Source organism: Crinia signifera, chromosome 2 (genome assembly GCF_055691185.1).
Source record: "Crinia signifera chromosome 2, ASM5569118v1, whole genome shotgun sequence".
NCBI classification, from domain to species: domain Eukaryota; kingdom Metazoa; phylum Chordata; class Amphibia; order Anura; family Myobatrachidae; genus Crinia; species Crinia signifera.
The window spans coordinates 57455969-57481396 of NC_139218.1; the positions used below are offsets into that span (position 1 = coordinate 57455969).

Sequence of the window (25428 nt, forward strand, 5' to 3'; positions counted from 1 at the left end):
TTCATGCAGGTCATTTTCTAACTGCTTTGAATGGGCAGCTGTGCAGAGATTTATCAGCACAGCAAGGTTGTCATTTAAATGTCTCTTTGTTGCAGGTATCTCTGTCAGCAGCCTGAGTGACAACCTATTTGTCCTCCATGTTAAATGTGACGACAACAAACAAAAGGTAGAGTGTTAGCTCCCCATTTCCTTTGATAAGGGGAAGATTACCTATTTACCATGTGTCTCTCATACATATATTTTTTTATAATGCTTGAAATGTGTTCACTGCACACTAGTGGAATGCTGTAGAGGTAATGCATTGCCACTGAAAATCACTACAAAGATTCTTCTATAGATGATGAAAGGAGCACATGGATGCTCAATACAATCTGTGTTTACAGCCACTGTAAGAAAAGATTATCCCATTTAGTATAAACATCTAAAGGCCCCCATACATCAGGAGGCTGATTTCCTGATCCAACAGCACCACCGAGCAGTGGCAGTCTGCCGTGGAATCAGATAAATTAAATATGTAAAAAATTCCACACTTGTTGGTTCTGACAGTTTTCGATCAGGTCATTTTAAAAACGTGGTTAATGTTCACCCAACCTGGCTGTTGGGTGATCGGGAAATTGCCGCATTCCATCACCGATGTATGGGGGCCTTATACCTGATCTTTATATGTATCTGAATCCCCTCAACATTTTACTCTAGATTTGCTGAGTAGTACATTTACTTTGCTTTTAAATGTTCCTTTTTAAGCACAATAAGCGCACCATCTATGCATGGAGATAGACCCCACACAGTTTAGTGACCGGAGTCCAGTAAAGCACATCAAAACTGCCTTGTATGTTGTTCGTGGGCTTGTGATAATTGTGTAAAGGGGAAAAAAAGATACTGGAGGCTGATAAGATGGAGAAATTCTAGTCTCTGCGCTTTATCAGAAAACTGTAGGACTATGATGTTGTTCCAACTTGTTTAAAGTACCCGTTTAACATGTTTACATTGTGGAATGTTCACATTTTGAGGCCTTCTAGGTTGTGACTGTACATTTATATGCAGGAATATAGGCTTTTCTTCTCGCGTCTAATCCCCTCATCCCTTTTTCCTTAGATAGTACTGTATGTCTCACAGTTGTATTTTTGCCCTCAGGGAGATGTTGTGCTGCAGAGCGATCATGTGATTGAAACACTGACAAAAATTGCCATAGCTGCTGAGAAAATCGACAACATCAACATTATTCAGGGCAGGTATGTGTAAAGCTCTCACTTAGGCCCTCGTTTTAATTACATTGCCCCCCCCCCCCCCCCCCCGCACGTGTTCGCAAGGGGGAGCGATGTTTGTGCCCTGTGCATGTGCAGGCCTTATGTACGTGCACCCTCGCTAAACTTCTCTGTCAGCTCCACCATGGGGAACGCCCAGCGTTTCATGGGTGTCTCCATGTAAATCCGGCTGTGACGTGGAGTGTCTGGGAACGGGCGGCTGATATCAGAACCGAAGCCCGCAAATATTAGTTAGTCTCCATTGACTTGTATTTGTGAGCCCAGGAGAAACCGAATAATTTCTCCTGCTGGGGGACATGCGAGGGGATGTTCATAACACATGCAAGGGGATACGGCGGGGTGGTGAGGCAGGCACTCTGGGACATGGTTAGCTGAACCAGAATCAGGCCCTTAGAGCAGATTAATGGATACTCTGCAGGTTAGTGTGGTAACACCCGCACCTTAAGGAGGCTTGGACTCATCACAGGATTGTGGGAATTTGCGGAGGGGAGGAGCGGTGCTGTTGCCAGCATTTCTACACCGTTGCAATGGCAGCTTGAATCCTTTGCCAGCCATTGTCGTTCCCTAGTGAATGCTTCCTCACTTTCCATAATGAGGGTTATTTATGAAGAGCGCTGGTGTTGCCACATGCAAAGTGACATTCACCCTTTCTAGGACATGGGTATTTGTACTGTGTGCGCCGTGCTGGTGTTGTAGAGCAGCTTAGTTTCAGCCGGATGTATTTTATGGAGTCGGATGTTGCTGACGGTACAGTAGGCGGGATAGAGGACCGATGGTTATCAGTCATTTTATGAATCATTACACATATTCTATATGTCTTAAGATCGGGTCATTTATGTTTATATAAATTTTAATGAAGACAAATTAGACACTGACGAGGTAATTTCTTTATTATGATGTACCATTTATGTAACAGAACTTTGGAAGATTTTGACCTTGCTTTTGTTTTGTTTTCTCCCTCTCTCCCCACACAGCATCACGTTTACTGTGGGTCAGGGTAAAGAGGGTATCATCGACTTTACACCTGGCTCCGAGTTACTGATAGCCAAAGCCAAAAATGGACACTTGTCTGTGGTAAGGATTCTTCTCTATATAATATGTTGTGGTAAAAGTCTCAACCCTTAGAGACAGATACAGTACCAGCCAATCCGCTCCAAACTGCCAGGTCATAGGCTGTGTTTGAAAAGTGATAGGAGCTGATTGGTCGGCATTGTATTTCCATCCTAAAATAGCCGCACAACACCATTAATGAGGTGAAGCAGGAAGCTACACTGACAAGATGTATTAACATATTGGGATAGATGTATCAAGCTTCAAAAAGTGATAAAGTGGAGAGTGAAAACAACCAGCCAATCAGCTCCTACCTGTCACATGCTGGGTTTGAAAAATGACAGGTAGAAGCGGATTGGCTGTTTTTTTATCACTCTCTATTTTATCACTTTTTGAAGCTTGATACATCTGACCTGTAGTCTCCTGAAGCGAGGGAGTGACACACCCTCCTCCAGTGATCCCAACTTGACCACACAGCCCGTCTGTTGACATGCTGTGTCTCCGTGTCTGGCCAGCTCTAGTGTACATGTGCTTGATCTTTCTACTAACCTGAGATCTCCTGCGTTGCCCGGAGCTGCAGATGTCTGAACAGTTATCACCACTGACTGGTCACACATTGCCCGGCATATTAGCATATTCTTTTTTAGATAGTGGCATCAGGATAGACGGTGTTTCATAGCTCCCTGGCCATTCAGCGCACACCTCTGGTGTAATATACGAGGGGAGCGTTATCAGCACACATAACGTGCACTGATAAACACTAATGCAGAGACCTCTTAGTGCTGTCCTGCTGTTCAGATTTCCACTGGATAGAGAACTATTGCAGTGGTTTTAGGTGAAAGATGTTGGAGTTCATTCTTCCAGTCAGCCACCATTTTTGGTATAGTATAATATAGTTGGTTGCCACATGATATTGTACTTCATTCTGCCAACTATGAACTTGAGGCTGACATTTGTAAGCCATGATTAATGTTATCATGATACAATAATCACTTCAATAATTCATAGCTGCTTAACCATACATGGGTGTAATAAGAACATGTACTTTTCACCATATGTGTATTTACATAGAAACATAGAATTTGACAGCAGATAAGAACCACTTGGCCCATCTAGTCTGCCCCTTTTTTGTATGCTTTACGCAATCTAAACCCTTTTTAATCTTCATTATTTGTATGTGTATTCCTATGCCTATCCCAAGCATGTTTAAATTACTTTATTAGTCTCTACCACCTCTTATGGGAGGGTTTTCCACTTATCCACTACCCTTTCTTTGAAGTATTTTTTCCTTAAATTTCCCCTGAACCTCCCTACAGCGTCCCCATGTTCTAATACTTCTCTTCCTTTGAAGAATGTTTCCCTTGTTGAAACCTTGATATATTTGAATGTTTCATGCCGCCCCCCCCCCCTTCTTCCCTTCCCTTCCCTTCTCTTCTCCATTATTCTTTTTCTTCTCCATTATTTTTTTCTAATAGTGATTTTCTCCCTATGCAACCAATCATCTGACTTGCCTTGCTCATTGCTTTTGTTTTATTGGAATAGTGACTGCTAAATCCCTGTCCTCCACAGTAATTTGCATTATAGTTCCCTTTGATACTATATTTAGCCTTTGGGTTTTTGAGACCCAAGTGCATACTTTTTTGCATTTTCTTAGCATTAATCTATAGCTGTCATGTTCTTGGCCATCCCTCTAGTCCAGTGGTTCCCAACCTTTTTTGTCTCCCGTACCCCTTGATTAGGCTTTTCATTTATGAGTACCCCCTCGTGAAATTTTCAGGGGCGTGGCCTAAAAAGGGGTGTGGCTTAACAGGGGCAAGTCATACTGGCAATGACGAGAAAAAAAAAAGTGCAACCACTTGACCACTATATAAGCTCAGCCCATTCTGCGGAGGGCATATAAAATAACAGAACCTTGTCAAATCTCTATTACTGAAGCAACAGACATTCCAACGGATCACGTTAGCCTTCCAATAGTGCCAGATACACATATGCCCCCAAAAGTGCCAGATACACATATGCTCCAATGGTGCCAGGTATGCCCGCACAGTGCCAGAAACGGGAATGCCACCACGGTGCCAGGTATGACCCCATGGTACTGGGTATGTGCCCACAGTGCCAACAATGCCCCACAGTGCCAGCAATGCCCCACAATGCCAGTAACAAGTATGCCCCCACAGTGCCAACAATGCCCCACAGTGCCATCAATGCCCCACAGTGCCATCAATGCCCCACAATGCCAGTAACAAGTATGCCCCCACAGTGCCAACAATGCCCCACAGTGCCAGCAGCCCCACAATGCCAGTAACAAGTATGCCCCCACAGTGCCAACAATGCCACACAGTGCCAGCAATGCCCCACAGTGCCAGTAACAAGTATGCCCCACGCCTGAGAAAAGACAAAATCCCTACCCCCTCTCCCCTCGGCCACAGCAGAAGCACATAGTCAGCAAAATTTGTTACTTACATAAATGTAGGCTGAGCTGGCTCCAGGCTACCAAGCAGCGTGTGGAGTGGGTCTGCTGGCTGTCCTGCGCATAACCGCGCGGGTACCTCCCTCCTCTGTCCCCTGCTTGGCTAGTCTGGATCAGAGGAAGGGGGAGGCACTACCCGGCAGTCACCACTCGCATGTCGCACACACAGTGCGACATGCAAATAGCTCCGCCTCCACGCCGGGTTCACTCTGCTATGAGTGGTCTCCCCACTCCACTCCTTCATTTCAGCCGCGCAGACCAGTCCCCGCCCTGTGCGCCGCTCGGCGCTCACAGACAGTCACAGCCGCCTGTCAGTCTACATATCAATGTGACAGGCGGCTGTGACTGAGCGCTGAGTGGGGCACATAATAAAACACAGTCTCCCTGCACGGCCGCCATTACAGGCCGGGCCGCGGCGTACCCCCCAGCGTGTGGACGTGTACCCCCAGGGGTACGCGTACCACAGGTTGGGAACCGCTGCTCTAGTCTACATAGATCATCGAACATTTGTTTTTTCCCTCCTGGTGTGTCTTCCCTTGTGTTTTCTTCAAAAAGGCATACTTTCCATTCAATACTGTATGTCACCAACAAAGATGCTGGTCCATGTACAGATCCCTGGGCTACTCCACTGGTTCAATTTCTTTCACAGAATGCACTACATTTGCTACAACTGTCAACGAGGGTCTTATCAATTTAACTCTTCTATAAACTAATCTTATGCTTTCAAGTTTATTTAGTACTCTGCGGTGTGGGACATTGTCAAATGCTTTACTAAAGTCTAGATATGCTGCACTATGGTCCCCACTGTTCTGAGTCTGACAAGTCAATAAGGTTTGTTTGCCATGATCTTCCCCCAGTAAATCCATGCTTTTTATGATCATGCAAGTTGTTTATGATATGGGCCAGGTGCATTAAGCATGTATTACTATTAGCTGCATTTATGGAACATTTTAAGTACATATACTGTACATTGTGCGGCTGAATACATTTTATAAATCAGGCTTCTTGTAATAGTAAGGGAGCAGCTCATAAAGGTAAAGAGAGGATAGCTTTGAAAGTAAAGGGATTATTCAGAAAGTAGATTATAAAGGTAGAAAAGACGGCTTGCTCACAGTTGACTCCTGACCTGAAAACATGGAATGTGTTGGGAAAGGAGGGTGAGAGGGGGGAGTTGCTTTATCATAAAAACTGAAATGCTGTTTTGTGGGTATTCTTTTTTTTTTTTTTGGCTTTTTTTTTTTTTCTCGTTTTCTTTTTGTTTTTTCTCCTTTGAATGCGCATATTACCATCGTCTATACTTATGGTTCGTTACCAAAGGCCACACTTAGAAGTTGTGTGAGTATTTATAGATATACTAAATTCTAAGCAGAGTGGTTTAATTATAGTGCACAGTTTAGAGTTTTTCACAATGTTTTTAGGGAAGTGAACGTTGTTAAATAGATTGTACATTATAACGATAACCAGACTTGTTGCCAGCAGCCCATTTTGGCTAATGAGCAGTATACACATGTGGCACCGGCCTTTCATGAAAGTTGTAACGTTTTATCATAAAGACCTAAAACAAGGAGGGGGCACTGTTATAAGCCTGTCACAGCCCGCTGCTAGTCCTGCCACATACACGTAATTTTCCACATATCTTTTTACAGACAGGAAAGTAAAATGTATTATGCATCTCATTTAGGAACCTTTGCTTATGTGTAAATCTGAATGAGAACTTATTAACGCTACCTGGTCTGTTCTTATTTAAAGGTTGCTCCGCGGTTGAATTCACGATGATGAAAATTGCGTCATCCTAGGAATCTATTCTGCAACCAAACTGACGGCTTGATACATCTTCTTCACCTACCCGGTGGACAATACCTCCTTACCTAACTGCTTTTATATTTTATAGTTACCAAAGACCTGCGCTGCTTAAAAAAAAAAAAAAGAAAGAAAGACATCATTTTATATATTTGTGAAAGTCAAATATTTTTATTTTATTTTTTAACTTGCTTTTGCACAGGCTCCCCCACTAGTAACTTCATGCATTACACATTCTCCTTGCACAAGGCATAACGGGGTTGCCCTATAAATATAAAGAAGGATGGCATAACAGGAGACGTTGCCATTGTATGTCCTTGTTTTGTTACTGCTACCAGGGATGCCTTTACCACTTTGCAGACTTATCAGGCTAGGAAAGGGGTTCAGTTTTAGACCTTAGAACAAGATTTAAGTCTGCACTAATATATATGCAATCTTCCATATAAGAGCGTTGAGTAGGCAGATTTTATAGCGTTTATTCTAGTAAAATATACTGTACAAAAATCTGTAAAGGAAAAATAAAAAAAACCTTACAACATAATGGTATTGTTGTATAAAACCAATAAATCAAAAGCCATATATAACTGTGGAGTGGACGCAAACTTTTGTAGTACATGAACAAAGAACAGTGCCCAACAGTCTCCTGGATGAGTTCAACTGTTTTGAATATTTAAAAGACTCGAAGATGTGCAATATTATATATATAGAGAGACAGAGAGCACAGGACACCTTAATGAACACCTATGCTTTCTTATTCAAATAAAAAAAACCTCTAATTTTCTCAAATTTTTCTAGTCAGACTTATATTCACCTTTTCAAAGTTTTACTGTAAGAAGCTGATGTGTTAACATGATGTGACTTTGTTAAAGGTGCCGGATTAGCAATAACCATTTTGTTAAGTGTACTGGTCAGCCGCAGAAAGTGGAGGAAGCCATTTTGTGTGAGGCATGTATTATCAGAACAGAGGATAGGAGCAAGTTGATCACATGACCCTGCTACTTTAGCGAATAGGATACAGGCACACTAGAAATAAGAAAGGAAAATGAAAGTGAGGAAAAGAGGTGAAATATAAGAATGGAAGATTATTTGCATAGAAGGGATCCTATCAAAATATTGTCCTGGTTGTAGCTATAGACATATTAATGTACACTCTTATCATATGCAACTGTACTTAAGGACTTAAGTTTCTTTTTTTTTAATATATATATATATTTCATTGGACAGTGTGTATGTTGGTCTCTTTCCACCTGTGACCCCTATTGATAGACCAAATTGTAACACGTGTAAATGTGTAGTTGTACCAAAGCTTTTGAGACCATCTGCGTTTCATCTTGTGATGCATCGACCAACAGCATTTTGTTTACTTTTCATGCATAGTTTGTGTGCACTCTGACGTTCAATGTTTTTATTTTTTGGGCTCATGACAACTTGTTGTATAGTCTTTATAATGCACTGCCATGTCCTTTTGAAAGGAAAAAAAACACAAATTCAAAACTCTTGCAATGTTAAATTGTTTGCTTTCTCAAAACGCTTGATTTTTTTTTTAACAACCTTTTAACCGGTTTAAACTTAACTTTTTATTATTATAATTTTATTTCACCTAATGTTACAATTGCACACTACAGATGGGTGGCAAGCTTCCTTTTGTCTTTTGGAACCTTTTAAGTCAAAATATGACATGTAAAAGTGTACCCATCACCTACGTGCAGGAGAATCAATCATTTCCTGTGCAGAATGAATACTAAGATATCAATCCACTGGGAACTAAGGACATTCAAGGTGTGAAGGGTCTTATTGGTGTAATTACTATTGAATTGATGAGGTGCAGTCCCATGACTTGGGTCATTAAATAGCTGTGTCTTAGTGTGTAGGTGACCGATAGTAGTCTGGTTACCACATGGCTCTAATGTCTGCCTTAGGTGTATGGAGTGAGAGTAAAATGCTATAGCCAATGATTGCATTTGTGCCTTTCCACCAATAAATCTGCTGTTAATTAACAATGTGTCTGGTTACTTTCCATACCTAGTACCACCTGCGCTCAGGTTTGGTTGTATAACTCTGTGTTGTATATTTATTCTCTGTGCAGTCAACAATGGAAATCTTAATAAATGAAGATAAACAAGTACATTTCTGAAACCATTATGGAGCAAGGCGTTGATGTTCCCAAGCCTGCTGTGCACAGTAAAAGCTTTCTATTGCAGATTTCAAGTTATTATTGATTGAATGTATAATTAAGTTATTTTAATGATTAAGATGCAAGGGATGCAACAGGAAATGTTCATCCAGACTGGGAACCATGACGTGCCATGTCTCAATAAAACACAAACTACATTCTGCAATCCTATAGGCAGGGCCAGGACTTAAAGCACAGCCTGCAAAGCAGGTAGGCGCTGGCCTTGAGAGGCGCTTCCTCCCCTCCTCCTCCAAAGCTGCAGTTGCCGCAGCCTGCGCCTGTCAGTGTATGACAGGCACCGGCAGCAGGCTCAGCGCACCGCACCACACAGGCAGCCGGGCAGAAGCTCCCCATAGGCAGCATCACAAAGTTGCTATCATGATGCTGCCCACAGAGTATACCTGCAGCCACACAGCGATTTGGCTGCTCCTTACTGTAGGGACCCATGTCTGCTGTCACACTGGTCAGATTCACAGACTGGAACAGGAAGCACCTGCTGCATACACAGGGGAGACTGGAGGAGGAGCTGAACAGCTGGAAGGAAGGTGACTAGGGGAGGTGGCAGGTTGCATATTATAGAGATAAAAGGGGGCATTGTGTGGGCACTGCTCTGGGCATTGATTGTAAGTGACACTATGTTTGGCATTATGGCTAAGGGGAGCTGCTCTGCGCATTAAGCATAGGTGTTGCTGGGAATTTTGCATAAGCAGCACTACTTTGGCCATTATGGTGTAATGGTTTTAAAGAAAGGTAAGGAGAATCCGGGGCGCATCACTCCAAAACAGCAGCCTTTTCTGTACACTATGGGATCAATCCCTAAGGAAGATATTTGAATAGAGTGGGTAAGTGCAGAAAAAATGTTGCTATTAAATGAGCCTGTGAGAACATGGTGTGAATGTGGTCGCAAATATCCTTAATGGCGGGCGGGGATGTTCTTTTAGGTTTCCCACGATGGTGTTCCTTTCTTTTTTTTCTTCACATACCATTAACACGTGAGAGAGAGTTGGTTACTTATTGCTTTTGTGTGGAGGAACACTGAATTTGAACAACAGAATAGGTAATTTATGGGTGGTGATGTGTTCTTATTGGCATACCTCACTTACATGTTAGCAAAGTGAGGGGAAGCATATCACAGTTCCTATAAACCAGGCATGTCCAACCTGCTGCCCTCTAGCTGTTGTGAAACTACACATCCCAGCATACCTTGCCACAGATTTTGCATTCCCTAATAGCAAGGCATGATGGGACTCGAGGTTTCAGGGCTCCTTTCGGAAAGGCAGATTATTGGTGAAATAAAAGCCACAATTATTTGTTTGTGGTCCTTATAAGATTTCAACTAAAGATACTTTTGTACATTTGGGTTTAAAGTTTTTGATGTAGTAAAAAGACAACGTATTTTCTGAAAGTACAGTGTATTAAACAAACAAAACAAAATCCAACCAAGTCATAGTTTGTGTTGGTGCGGCTTAAAAACTGTCATATGATGTTGGGTTGTGATGAATAAAAATGTGAATAAACAGCGCAAGTGTGAGAAAACACTCAGCAGCAAAGGGGTTAAACAATACATTTGGCATTTGGCCTGCAATTGCCAAGTCTGAAAGATTGTGTCCATTTTTTATAAATATATTTTATTTTTTAAATTGCATAATTTTTATTGAGATTTTAACATTACAAGGCCTCATAAAAGAGACATGCTAAATACTGCGACACAAAAATGAAGGATGGATAGAAAAATCAAGAAAAACAATGACAATATAGTATTATACATAGTTATACTTGGAAGCATTTTTATAAATATATTTAACATAGAAAGGGACATAGTTCATTATCAGATGGCATTGCACATTCGTTAGTATTTTTAAGCAGTTTTTAAGATATTTGTTCTTTTATCTGAAAAATGTGATGTGATAGATTTTTAGTGTCCTAATATGAATCCGCACACAGATTTTTTTTTTTTAAATGACATCTTTCATACATGCTAATGAAATCACCTTGAATAGAGTTAATATTGCATCATGCTTCCTTGTTGTTAAGGCAACGCTTGTGTTTATGGCTGACGTGTGCCACCTAGTGGTGGTTATTGTTCTGGAAACTGCAATGAGAGGGGACGGAGTACAGGGATCTCTGTTGCTCAGACTTGGTTGTGGCAACAGTCCATTCATCCCAGTATCGCATGATGTCACCAAGTGCATGTTTGCTGAAAGAATTAAACCGGTAAGAATATGAAACAAGAAGCATATTTTCTTTTATTTTACTAATTATTTTCTACAACAGAGGTACAGATTAGTGGCTCCTGCATCTGTTGTGGAATCACAAGTCTCAGCAGAGACATGGAGCCACATTACAATAGCTTGAGCGGTCAGGGAATTAAATATTACATTATTAAATGTGACTTGTAAAAAGAAAAACTTCCCCAAGTGCCAGGGTGGGACTTGCATTTGATCTTGTTGGTACCTGGAGCAAGACAATTCTATTGGGAGTCTAGCCCTATATATGTAATGTGGAATTCATGTGTGCAGTTTTTTACTCTCCTGTGGGAACTACTTTGAAAAAAGTCCTAAAGAGATTCTTCTTGTAGCATTTAATGTGATATCCATTTCTAGGGAAACACATGAAAGAAAGGTACATTATTATTATTACTTATTAATGTAGTATCACATTTTGAAGTTCTCTAGATCATCTAGATCAGTGGTTCCCAACCTTTTTTCTCTCCCGTACCCCTTGATTACGCTTTTCATTGATAAGTACCCCCTCCTCTCATTTTGAAATATGGGCATTACTTAGCGGATTCTTATGCATGTCCTTATATTAAGGAGGAGCGGAGGAGTAGTATACAGCCAGGAATCATGCCCTTCTGTGTCTAGACACTGGTTGTGTATTATCTCCAGGATTCCCGCTAACAGTGGTAGGATTAATGCCGCTGCTTCCTCCACCTTTGTCAGTGCTGGGCAGATGACTGCTGATGTCTGAGGGCAGCATGGGAAGCTCCCAGTGGATTGCTGGTCAGGCATATGACACAACATGGTTTGTCTCCATGGCAATGGGTCTTCAGCCATCAAAAGACCTTTTCGTCGTCCGCCATTACCAACATTATTTTCAAGTACCCCCAACTGGTCTGCAGAGTACCCCCAGGGGTACTAGTACCCCAGGTTGGGAACCACTGATCTAGATCAAAAACACACTGGGAGGATTTATTTAGGTTCCAGTAACCCTACCTTGTTTGTTATTGTACCATGAGAAGAAAGCACAAAAGTAGACAAACATACAAACGATATACAGTAGGCTGCGGCTGGCACATTGAGCATACACACTGAACAATATAATTCAGTGTTGTCACCAGGATCCGCTGAACATCTAGCTAAAATCGACCTTCATATTTAGCCGATGGGGGAGCCGTTAACAATATTGAGTGTACACAAGATGTTTATTAGGAAGATATTGCTCAGAAAGGCGCTTCTGAGCAAAAGTCATCTAGTATGTATGGGGCTAGTGCTTCGCCATGTGTTTCCTGCTCACCTGATCATTCTGAGATGCAGCTGCAAATCCACTCACCCAACCCAGAGTATCCAGACATTGTAACTTCTGGCAAATACATTTTTTGTATACACACTATGAAATAATCTGGCCTAACAACCTATGGGATACGGTCGTATTGACAGCACTTAGATCAACAGGTGACACGGTCGAAATGGGTTAGGTCGGAAGGTTGACATGTTTTTTTCTTTTACTGTTTTTTGAGGCGGTATGTGCCGACAGGTGGTATTTCATGCCCTACCATCCACTAGGGCGTGGTGGGAGAATAAAACAGTGTGCCGAGTGCAGCGAGCGATGTGAAGGGCTGAGGTTGACTTCCAACTGTGTCCATGTTATCTGTGTCGACATTCGAGTAAAAAAAAAAAAAACAACGCTGTGTCCACCTAAACACCTGTCGACCTTGCCACCTGTTGACCTAATGGCTGTTGACAATAACATCCACACCCCAACCTATTTCCAACTGTTTGTGCTTGTGTGAGTATACTGGAACTGACTGGCGTCCAAAAACCAGGCAAATATGCTTCTGCTCTGTTGCACAATATCAAAATATTGTGCCGAACTTGTGGCCTGTAAGCGTTTCTGATTGCGGACTAATAGTGTGTACACACGGTTAGATATGGCTTCTGATGTTGCCGATCTAGTGAACATCGGAAGCCATATCGCATGAAGATCGCATGCTTTTTGCGCTGCCGATGTGCGCTCCCGTGTGAGCGCAAATCGGCAGCGAAATAGAGAGGGCAGCCAAGACTATATAGTGCAGATCTGCACTATATAGTCTAAATTGTGCCACTCTTGCATGCCGTGCGATGCGAGTCCCGATGCGATCTGATCACATCGGGACTCGCATAGCACAGCATATCGCCCCGTGTGTACACACCATAAGACGAACAATTGGATTGTCAGTGAATACAAGACTGTGTGTCACGAGACAGTTATCAAAGATCTATTAATATATCATGTGTGGTCTCTTTATTGCTCATTAATGAGCGGGATCACACTTGATTCCACCAGCATTTAGTTAGGAGTGACTCCGTCATGTGTGTAGTTATTGTACATCAGCCGTGAATGTGTTTTATTTTAGTTTTTGCACTCTCTTTTTAAAAACAATCTATGAGCAGCACATATGTATAACCACGGAACAAGATGTTATACTAACGTACAGCAACTCTGTTGCAGAAAGTAACATGGCTCCAGGAAATAAAGCCAAGACGTTTAAGGGCAGCACTAAAAGGTACAACCCTTCTGTTACTTTCTTTATTGTTTACAGCTTGCACTGTGGATGAGTCAATAAGTGGCCGTGGTATCACCAATGTAATAATACTTTTTCACTGATTTTAATTCGATCCTAATGGGTTCACTACCAAGGAGATGTATCAAAACTTCTAAAGAGAGGAGTAGCAGAGAAGTTGCCATTAGCAACCAATAGACTTCTAACTAGAATGTAACAAGTACATTTTATAAAGTGATCTGTAGAAGCTTATTAGTTGCTATTTATATATCTCCCCCTTGAAGGGATACGGTCATTGGGTCACCAGCATGATGCTCGATAGTCATTAGGTCGACATGCATTTAGGATGACATGGGTCATTAGGTCGACATGAGTTAGGTCAACATGGGGTTTCTCAAAAAATTTTGGGAGCCGACAGGTGGTATTTCAAACCCTACCACCCACTAGGGCATGGTGGGAGAATAAAATAGTGTAGTGAGGCACCGTACCCGAAGCGTGGCGAGCGGACGTGCTGCTACGTTTCAGTGTCCATGTTGACTGTGTCGACATTTGGGACAACAAAATTTGAAAAATCCTATGTCAACCTAATGACCTTGTCGACCATCCTGCATGTTGACCTAGACTCGTGGACATAATGCATGTAGACCTAATGGTGTTGACTTAATGACTGTCGACCATTATTGTGGCGACCTAATGATCCATGACCTTTTTGAATTGATTGGCTGAATTGTCATAAGCAATAGTTCAGGCTGCAAAGTGGCTGGTGCCATATTGTTTGTGCGGTACTTGTGAGTTATCCGGGCGTCCGATTTTTAAATCGGGTCGGATCGGGACATCGCATCGCATCGCATGCGACCATCGGATGCGATGCGATGCGATGACCCGATTTTTCCATAGGAATCAATGTTAAAATGGACGGAGTCCATTTTAACATGGAATTCAATGGGAAAAAGGGTCCTTTTCATACCCCTACTATCCAAGTGGGCATGGAGTTGGATATAAACCTGTGGCGAGCGTAGCGAGCCACCGAGCCCGAAGCGTGGCGAGGGGACACGGAATACCGTCCGCTCGCCACGCTTCGGGCTCGGTGGCTCGCTACGCTCGCCACAGGTTTATATCCAACTCCATGCCCACTTGGATAGTAGGGGTATGAAAAGGACCCCTTTTTCCATAGGAATCATTTTAACATTGATTCCTATGGAAAAATCGGGTCATCGCATCCGATGGTCGCATGCGATGCGATGCGATGCGATATCACATCGTATCTGATTGTATGCCTTAACTTAAGGCATACAATCAAAAAATCGGACGCCCGGATAACTCACAAGTACCGTTTGTGCTTCTTGAATTGATGAGGCGGATGTCTGTGTGAGCCTGCCAATGATGTATTAGAACACTAGGTGAAATTTTATTGGAGCAAATGTATGTGATTTATATCTGTGGCCAAGGTTGCATTAGACACGATGGCTAAACGTCTTGTATTATTAAAGACTAGCCCTTACCCAGTATTGTCTGTCCGTACAGCCGACCTGCGCGCCAACAGTCATCCTCTGGAAGGAAAAAGAAGCGGGTAAAGAAAAGCGCTCAGGGCAAACGTGTTACAAAGCCAGAAACCACTGAATTCTGCAGCGCTTTGGTCTATGATCCAGAGGTAATTAATTAATGATAAGCTGAGATAATACCTAGTGTAATCTATGTACCAAGGCAAAACTAGAGCAGCTGTGATGCTACCAACAGAAAACGATTTATGGTGCTCAAATGCAACAATATATTCTCAGATCGGATCATTACCATTGTCAATAGCGTTTTAAAGTATGCAGGTGCGTTTTAAAACATTCTACAAAAATTTGATATGTAAGCTTTCTTCAGTAAGGTGCGTGGGGTGTGTAATGTCAGGGCCGTCGAGAGGGGGGGGGGGGGCAGGTACTAATTGCCTGGGCAATGCAGGATGGGCCTGGCAGGCCCCCCCTCCCCCTTCATCCCTCCATGAGCGTCTCACTGACAGCGTGAGAGCTCATGCTGAGCTTGCTATCAGCACAGCACAGCACATGCTGTAGGTGTGCTGCTGCTGAGGGGGGGGGGGAGGGGGACAAAAACACTCCCCCCTTAACATTTTGGGGGGTGGCCTAATCGCAGTAGGTGACCACGCCTCTCACAACTAGGCCACACCTCCCATGATTAGGCCACACCCCTAAATGTTACTCCGGCCCAGCATACCTCTCGGCGGCTTTGTGTAATGATGCACCTTCCATTGCCCCAGGCTATCTCTCAGAGGTGTGGGCAATACCGGAGAAGGGGGCCCCTGCCAATGCTGGCATTGTAAGACACCGGTATAGTCAAATGCAGTAACAGTTCTTGATTAACTCATTTGGGCACCAGACTAGAAGCTGCTGGAGGCTTTCATGCATAAGCCAGTGGTTCCCAAACTTTTAGAATCACAGCAACCTAGAGTATAAGTATTTTTTTTTCACAGCAGCCCAGGGCCAAAAGTTTTTCCTATTGAGTCATTTAGAAAAAAAAAAAGAATTAAGTAATTTGTGTATATGTCATTATTAGGTTCAGTTGTGTGAGGACAAATCATGCCTAAATCACACCTGATCGCAGGAGACATTTGTTCTCAAAATGAGAAAAACCATGCTGCACTGCAGGTGGGGCAGTGGTAACGTGCAGAGAGAGTTACTGTAGATCTGGGTCACCACTGCAAGTGCTCCAATACACCCAGGGTGCCATGGCACACAGTTTGGGAACCACTTCTTCCCCCCCCTTCAGAAAAAGCTCTGGGAAGCTCCTATTTACTCGGTTTTTCTCCAAATCTCTCGCCACCCAGACGGAAAGCTAGAACTGTAGCTGTCGGTTGGCACCTGGTAGGTAGCGGGGAGGACGGGGGTGGATAGCCGAACGTGGTAGTTCAACAAATGTGACAATAACAGAGAGAGTAGCGCTGCGACTGGACTCCACACTGACACAGAGAAATTGCACCTGGTGTGTGTGTGTGTGTGTGTATGTATGTCATAGCTGCCTACCCTCCTGCATTCTGCAGGAGTCTCCCTGAAATAACTGCAATCGGTACGTGTATATTCTGGGCGCCCACGATGTACATCGTAGGGCATTATGGTCGCATCGCATGCGACCCGATTTTTAATTGTACAGGCACCCTGATGGGTGATTCCTATGTTAAATGTACCCCCAGACCCCATTTTTTATTGTACAGCCACCCTGATGGGTGATTACTATGTTAAATCCCCTCCCCCCCTCCCCCCCCCCCCCATTGTTAACACCACCCCCAGTATCAACGCCAACCCGAAGCATGGCGAACGCAGCAAGCCCGCTAGGGGCGGCGGTACGTGTCCTCCGGCCTTTTCATACCCCCACTATCCACATCTGGCCGTGGAGCCGATTTTATATAGTGTGGCAAGCGGACACTGATTACTTTACATGTATTCCGCGTCCCCTCGCGGGGCTCGCTGTGCTCGTCACGCTTCAGGCTCGCCACACTATCTAAAATCAACTCCACGCCGACGTGGATAGTGGGGGTATGAAAAGGTCTGAGGACGCGTACCGCCGCCCCTTGCGGGCTCGTTGCGCTCGCCACGCTTCGGAATGGCGTGGATAGTGGCCTGGTTGTGGGCCTTGGGGACACATTCACACCACCAATATCAATAATCAAGATAATGATTAAATAGGATAGAACAATAAATATCATGAAAAAACAACAATAAGCTCCACTGTCAGGATCGACAAAGTTATAACGATGGTTATCCCGTGCATGCTGGTATCCAGCGCGTTCAAGTTCCTGTGTGCTGTAAGCACGCCAGCAGTCGCTAAATATAGTTGTGCCGGGCTCAATATTGGCAATGATTGCTGCCATGAGGGTGGAGGCGTCCCGTTGCGGCACAGGGGTCATGAAACATTGTCCCGTCTCTCTCGAAATTCCTCCAAAGACCCACTGTTGGGGTAATACTCGCCCCACATTGCTCTGTCTTTTGACAAATAGGGTCTCATCAATTTCAACAATTTGACCCGGGCCCCCATCGTGGCGCTGCGGCTGTGGCAATAAATCAAGTTCGCAGGCCTCCCGCATGAAGCCATTATACATCACTGCTGTCTTGTTTGACATGTTTAGTTGCCGATCACAGAAGTCAATCGATGTTAGCTCCTCGCACCAGGAGTATATAAATCTGATCAACTTTACAAACGGCAAGCGGCACCTAAGCCCTGCCCTCAGGCTCACCTTCTTCCTACAGCTCCTGATGTGGCACCTTTACTTATATTCTTTTATGGACAACTTCATTGGGTGTCCATTGCTGCATGTTGCCGTCACTGGCAGCAGATTACGGTCCTGTAAAAACCGCATCAGCATCCTCACTCTGCGGCAGGCTGAACAGGGTCACAGAAGATGCTGAAGATGCAGCCATCGTCAAATCAATTAAATCCAATCCAAAACACCTCACAATCACAGCAGCTCTCCAATATACTTCTTATCACCTCACAAAATCACCTCAGAGTGAAATTCTGCCAGATGTGCCAGAGGGCGGGATTAGAATTGGGCGGGAAGGGTTAAATCGCATCGCATCGTATGCCATTTTATGCCATACAATGCTATACGATTTCGGTTGTACAAACACTTCCGTTCATTTCACGGGGAAATCGGCTCGCATCGCATCCCATCGCATACCACTCAATAGGGCATGCAATGGTATACGATGGGTGCCCAGATAATACACAAGTACCCTGCAATCTCCCTCTCTCCCTCATTAGTCTAGCAATCTCCCTCATTTCACCTAGCCCACATTAAACTGTTACATTTTTGGGGAAAAAAGGAATGAGACATGGATACATTTACATTGAATCATCTGCACCATTTCCCAGCACTTTACCAAGTACATTAGCTCTTACTAACTGCTTTGGGGCTCATCTACATTTGCATATAAGTCATTTTATGACACACCTCTCAGAAGTAGCAGTACACACCCATGGCTCGAGGTGCCACATTCACAATCTCTTCACAATCTCTCCATATATGTAACTAGACCTTTGGGTGGAGCATGACACGCCCCCTCAATGGGGCACTGTGCAAAATTCTGCTACCAACTATAATCTCCCTGAAACTAGGCAAGTATGATGTATGTATGTATTTCTGTATATATGTATGCAGTGGCGGAACTCCCGCTCATTTGTAGAGCTGCTGCCCGGCAGTATCCTTACAGTATGCAGCATCCCCCCCCCCCCCCCCTGCTTTGTTACCTGATTCCCCTCCCCAAAATCCTCTCAGTAGAGCACAGGTTCTCAAAGTTGGTCCTCAGAACTGCTATCTATTGCACAGGTTCTCAAAGTCAGTCCTCCGTGTGCATGTTTTGCAGGTCTCCTCACAAAAGTGAAATAATTAGCTCCACCTGTGGATCTTTTCAAATGTGTAAGTGAGTAATGAATGGTGCATTCATGGTGGCCTGGAAAATGTGAACTGTGTGGGGTCCTGAGGACCGAGGTTTTCCGAACCACTGCCTTAGAGGAATATGGTCTTGCACACATACAGCTCACATGCACGCACAAATAGTGGAAGCCAACTATTCATAGAGAGATAAGTTACAGTAGTCCTGAATTGCCAATATAACTGCTAATGCAGACCCACTGCCTGACCTGGATAATGTAGATCATTAACCGCATCTATTTTATCTCACACTTCCCCATTCCTAGGTTAGCGTACAAGAACTAATGCAGAAATATGCCAAACATCCAGAGGCATTGGGGATGAACGACCTCCATGACTGTGAGTCTGATGTGAGTACAATACTGGTCCAGAGAGTTATTCTAGCAATGTGTATAGAATAGCAAAGACATCAGATCATTGTATTGCACACAAATAACAGTAATACTGTATCTGGAAAAAAAGAAAAAAGAGAAGCGAAAGTTTCAATAAATATCTGTAGAATTGAAATATTCTCATTGTTTACATTTATCAATTAATAATAATAACACTACAGAAATACTTAAAATCAGTAGAAACAAAACTTCAGAAACTCTGAAAAAAATCCAGATTAGCAAAGTAATTATTTATAAAGAGATAAAAATCTGTGCTATAGGGGAAGAGGATGTTGGCGCTTTCTGTTTGTGAAGTGCATCATTGGTCTCTAACAAGGAACCAGTAGTAGTTCTCCTTAAATTTTTTTTGGATATTTCATATCTAAGTGTTTTTCTACCAATAGTCTTGTAGTTGCCTAATAGTTCATTCATGATGGACACGGGGTATTGAATCTGTGATTCCGACAGTTGGAACGTCCAAACAGTCTGAATTCTGGCCATTTTCGCCAGCTTCCGACAACAACTCGACAGTTGTTATTCAATTATCCAATTGGACAATTCACGGCTGTTTCCGACAATACAGACTCGCCTCCATAAGAAGTGGAGTCTGTAGGAGAAGTTAGTGTCCCTAGGGAACTGAGGAAGCCGCTGTTTGCACATAGGCGGAGGAATGCATTTTGTGAGCCCTGCAACCGGACCTCGATGATTAACAGCAATACAGCCAAGTACAGAGTCATCTGGCGGTTCTCCATTTTGTTGTGGCTACAGATTTACCCATACCATACATCAGGAGCGCATCTCCAGCGCCAGGAAAAGCCCCAGGAAAACTGTTATATAAACAGAGCCACTGGAGATTATAAATCTATGCGGGACAGGTAACTATACAAATCATTGCCTCAAAAATCAACCTGTTTAGTTCTGATGCCTCATTAATTCTGAGCCATCATATAAGCCTGATAAAAACAAATCTAATGCCAGTTCTATATGTTGTGTTGTTTGTCTTGTAATGTCTAATTAATTAATGTCATTATGAAGTGCACTTCAAAGATCATGTTCTTTTTATGAATTAATTTTTAATAAATTCTTACATTATTTAAGATACTGCATTAATTGATTATTTCACTGAACATAGCTGTGCCGCTTAAAGCAACAGCGACTCTTTTGCTGCAGCTGGCAGGTAAACCCCTCCTCCCCCTAGTGAAGCAGCCGGACATCCTTCCGGCTGCAGGGGAGCCTGCTTAGCTGTCCCCGGCGTGAGGGGAGCAGGAGGCGGCAGGAAGGTGACGGAGACCCCACGCACACCACAGTACAGGTATCCCGGGGGGCCTCCGTCACCGCACCGCGATGCCAGCCACATATGTTAGTACATATGCGCTGGCATCGCGGCAGGGGGGCCGCGAAGGGCGGCGATGTATTTTAATACATCTCGTCCTATTATGAATTGTCTGCTGGAAATTATTAATGATAACAAGTTCTATGTCTAAACAAAACCTCATCTCAATCTACATAGAGGCAGATTAACCCAGGAGCCAGGTTGGGAGCTTCTAATCACATCAGCCGCTTTGAAATTCCAATGGATGTAAAACAGCTTGAGAGTGAGTTGAACGTTCTTTATTTCTAGAATTTTTATGTTAATTAAAAATGGAAATGTTCGTTAAAATACAGAACCTGGTAATTGGAAAAGCTGGAAAGACATAAACTTGGATCGTGCCTTTCGGAATGCAGACTAGGCAATCCTGTGTCACAAATTACACCTAGATACAAAAACAAAATACCAATTTTTGGGGGACAATCTGTTTAAATGAGCTTTAACGGATGGTAAGATTTTTTTTTATCCCTAAGGGGCATTATTCAAAGTTAATGTAGATAGAAATTAGTGTTTATTCTAGCACCCGCCACATTTGAAAACCCATGCAGTTCCTCTTCCCTGCCTGGGGTGTCGCTGTCTGCTGTGGTGTTTCTAGATCCACATTTTTCCCATACAAACTGCACATTCATGCAGGTGTCCCTATTTGAATGTTCACACATGACCATGAGGTGTAAAATCACAGTGTAATGTTCTTTTGGGACAGCACATGGATGAAGGAGCCAAAATGGCTGCACCTGTGCAATGCTTACTTATGCTGGCCACACATCAGACTAACTTTCTTCCAACCATCCAACTAGTTGCTTGGATGGAATAAAAATATGGTACTGGATGGGAGCAAATGTAATATTTACTTCAAAAATTTGCTCCCAAAATCTGGAAAAGGACAAAAAAAAGCTGTCGCTCAGACACGGCACTGTAGTTGAACCCGTTTGATTTAAACAATTTGACTCAATGGGGCAGATGTATTAAGCTTTAACAAGAGATAAATGCAAGGGTGATAAGGAGAGATAAACGCCCAGCCAATCACCTGCTAACTGCCATGTTACAGCCTGTGTTTGAAAAAAGGGTACTTATGTAATATCTGGGCTCCCGTTTTTCTTATGAGACAGCGTCCGCTCGCCACGCTTCGGGCACGGTGGCTCGCTGCACTCGCCACACTATATAAAATTAACTCCATGCGTAGTTGGATAGTAGGGGTATGAAAAAATGGGGTGCATTTAACATGGGAGCCCAGATAATACATAAGTACCGAAAAAAGTCAGAAAAGAGCTGATTGGCTGGATGTTTATCTCTCCTTATCACCCTTGCATTTATCCCTAGTTAAGGCTTCATAAATCTGCCCCAATGTTTTTGCCCATTTTCCTGGGTTTGTGAGCACATTTCTGATTGTCCTTTGCTCCCATCTAGTGCCATATTTTTATTCCACCTAAGCAACAAGTTGGATGGTTAGAGGAAAGTTGGTCTGATGTGTGGCCAGCAATAGGCTGCAAGTAGCATATGGGCTGCATAGCAGGAAAGAGGTTCCCTTAAGCAACATGGGCTTATTTTAAAGAGGATTGCAAAGGGCATTTGCAAAGGACGGGCCACCTCCAAGGTTCCAGAAATGTTATCTTATTTATATTGGGATTCAATTTGTTCCTTCTAGTGGCACTTTGGTGGAAATGTGCATTTCTCAACACTCTTTACATACAGTATAATAAACAAAATTATGCTTTTAGTTTTCGGCTACCCTGTCAGTGCAGCAACAAATAGAATCTGTAAACTCAGCAGTGAGCTCTGGATTATTACCATCTCAGGGTGAGCTGTGTGCACTGCAAACACAACTTAGGCCAGTATTCAGTGCTCCCAATTGACCATTTTTTTCGGCGAATCGGGCTGTTTTCCCTCCTTGCTGTGAATCTTTTTCACTGAAAATGTGATTCACCTAATATTCTTTTAAAATAAAGGGTTTTTTGTTTGTTTTTTTTGTGTAAAAAAATCTTTTTTTTTTCTGTATAGGGGCATGCTATTTTTATTCATGTGCTGGCAGCACATTAATTCATGTGCTGGCAGCACATTAATATATATTAAAAAAAATTATTATTTTTGTAAAAAAAAAATTTTTAAACGTTCGCCAGCAGGGGGCCGAGAGACGCTCACTAGATATTCACATATTCACTGCTCCCACTCATTACATATGCCGAGCGGGAGCAGTGCAGCGGCTCCCTATCCCAGTCCCCTGCCAGCTCTCCCGGGGGGCAGCTTCTGCTGTCTGTGTCCCCGGGAGCCCTGCTTCTTCCCCATAGTGTCCGACGCAGGCAGGTAGGCTTCCATCTCCCTGCCTGCCGCCATCCCCTGGCTCCCCTGGGTTAAAATTCTCCGTCTGGGGCAGCGAGCCCCTGCGGCATTGAATACAGCGACAGGGAGGGCTGGCAGCGAATGCTCCAGCACTCCGGAACACGGCGACTGTGCAGCTGATCCTAAACAGGATTCACTGCACAGGTTTTGAAAGATGTCCTACAATGAACACTACCTTTAGAAGTCACTTTGTCTAAGTTATCTATACAGATGCCTTTACAGTGCCCTCCCTTCTCTAGCATCCTTGATAACTGTCTCCTGTGAGGCAGTGGCCATTTTGGGAGGACAGGTGTGATGGGACTGCAGACAAGTATCAATAGCCCCCACAGACTCCCAGTGACCACTGCTATCAAGCACCTCAAAGCAACCATGCAGAGGTGAAACTCTGGGAGGCAGTGGAGTAATCTGCTGCCGGGCTCCTCCTCCCAAGAGGGCACCTCTCCTCCCCTTCCAGTTTGAAAGCCAGTTATATAGCTTCTGTGGCTGACAGACACCTCACTGATTGAGCTATTTATCTTGCCTCCGGGCAACTGGGATGAACTTACACCACTGCAACCACGGGCTCAGCAGGAGGCTGTTGCTACATCTTTGTGCTCTTACCCAGCTCCCGTGCACGGGGTGAATGGATGCCGCATACAAGCATCCATTCACCTAATCCCTGCCTCCGCTGTCTGCAGAGTACAGCTAGGTCCAATGTGCTACCTTGCCAGTATTCAGTGAATTCTGTTAGGACATGAGTTGGGACAAAACTATGGACCATTTCATTTGGTGCCTGGAACTGGGGTCTAGTTGCAATAATGTGCCCAAGGCAGCTCTCAGACAAAAATATTGAAAATCTGGAATCCAATGTGAGCACTGAGCCTCCACATTATGTGTCCTTCTGAAGCCCATGGCAGTTGTCACCTATTATATGCATGGGTATGGATCATTAGGTCACCAGCAAATAGGTGGACAAGCATTAGGTCAACATGGCTTAAGATCGACATGCAGAAATGTCAACATGACTAAAGGTCAACATGGATAAGGCATGGTCATTCGGTCGGTTTTATTTTATTTTTATTTGTTTTTTTCAAGACACCCTAGGACAAAATATTGTTTATGATAACTTTGGATAACCTATATTCTTAGGGTCATTTATGTTGGGGTGTACAGCTGTGCTTCTGATTGCCATATGCTCTATAAATGGCAGCCACCAACAGTGGGTTTGTCTACCACTTTGACCGTAAATCATTTGATTTGGTCCTGGACTTTCAATCCGAAGCACCCCTGCAAGAGCCTTGTGACATCCCACAGTGCCTAGGCACACAGTTTACTTAAGGAGTTGTTCATGGCACTTCCAATAACGGATACCATAATGGAAGATGGATTTTGCAAATTACTTATTGTGGGGCTACTCTGTAATAGGTCTGAAAATTATTACTACAAGGAATTATGATGCTCTGAGTTCCATGACAAGCAAATGCTTGATGTATTGTTGCTCTGCCGTAGACATGACGGTCTCTGAATATCTCAGAAACTACTGCCGGGTGGTCAAGCGACGACAGATGTATTACAAAAAATTCTTCGAGAAATTTGACAAAGATAAAGATGGAGTGCTTTCTATTACGGTAATAAAAACGGCTTAGTCTCTAAAAGCCGTCAAAATATTGTATTTCATGTAAACACAAAAAGCAACATGTTCCCCATAAAAGTGTTGAATGCAAAATATTGTTTGATTTTTATTGTTATTTTTTTTAAAATTGGTATGTAATAGCTCTTTCTACCGGACAGTGGTTGTCATTTCCCACATTTGCAGATGAAATTGGTTATTAATTACAACAAGACTTTCTGCAAACATATTAACTTTGAGGGATGGTTTGGAATGATCAGTATGTGCCCTACTGGGCAGTTTCCCATGAGATGCAAACAAAATCGTGGATATTTAAGGATACGTTTCAGCTTATTGAAAGCCGGTCTCAGGGATTTTACTTTAAATATCTCTGACACAGATCGCTATTTATATCATTTCCTACCAACAGCTGGAAGCAGAAATGTTCACAGGGAGACGGAAGACGTTTCTTAACTACAAAATAATAGTAGGAACGACTGGCAGCGGGAAGGGTTATTGCTTATTAAAGTTAGCACATTTAATTTATTTTATAAATTAAGAAATTGAGGCCTATTTATTAAGCTGTTTTTTTTGTGTGGTTTTTTAATCAAATTATGAATAAACTGCAGATTTTGTATAGATTTATGTTTCATCACTATAGAACAGCCTAATGCAGGAGATTTCACCGTTATTTCCTGACTAGGGCTAACTACCGCTGCAGCCCACAGCGCCCATTATTATTTTTATTTTTTTTAAATACTTTTTATTGAGTTTTGTAAATATGATGACAAATAATAAATAAAAACAAGGTACAG

General features: G+C 43.1%; 2 protein-coding genes across 5 annotated transcripts in view; both read left to right on the forward strand.

Annotated features, from left to right (window-relative positions):
• MYO1C (myosin IC) overlaps nucleotides 1-8585 on the forward strand; it is a 141654-nt gene extending 133069 nt beyond the window's left edge. For all 4 annotated transcript variants that reach the window (XM_083172177.1, XM_083172179.1, XM_083172176.1 and 1 more), the window contains exons 29-32: nucleotides 96-166; nucleotides 1135-1232; nucleotides 2240-2339; nucleotides 6535-8585. In XM_083172177.1, coding sequence (XP_083028303.1) covers nucleotides 96-166; nucleotides 1135-1232; nucleotides 2240-2339; nucleotides 6535-6561 — 296 coding nt within the window. In that variant the 3' untranslated portion in view covers nucleotides 6562-8585. The remainder of the gene's footprint in view (nucleotides 1-95; nucleotides 167-1134; nucleotides 1233-2239; nucleotides 2340-6534) is intronic.
• A 2064-nt stretch (nucleotides 8586-10649) lies between these two features.
• The window catches only part of LOC146059719 (uncharacterized), a 32972-nt gene continuing 18193 nt past the window's right edge, over nucleotides 10650-25428 (forward strand). Inside the window, exons 1-6 of the mRNA XM_083172180.1 lie at nucleotides 10650-10972; nucleotides 13469-13523; nucleotides 15045-15171; nucleotides 19215-19298; nucleotides 20830-20914; nucleotides 24514-24632. Of these exons, the coding sequence (XP_083028306.1) occupies nucleotides 13477-13523; nucleotides 15045-15171; nucleotides 19215-19298; nucleotides 20830-20914; nucleotides 24514-24632 (462 nt within the window). The 5' untranslated portion in view covers nucleotides 10650-10972; nucleotides 13469-13476. The remainder of the gene's footprint in view (nucleotides 10973-13468; nucleotides 13524-15044; nucleotides 15172-19214; nucleotides 19299-20829; nucleotides 20915-24513; nucleotides 24633-25428) is intronic.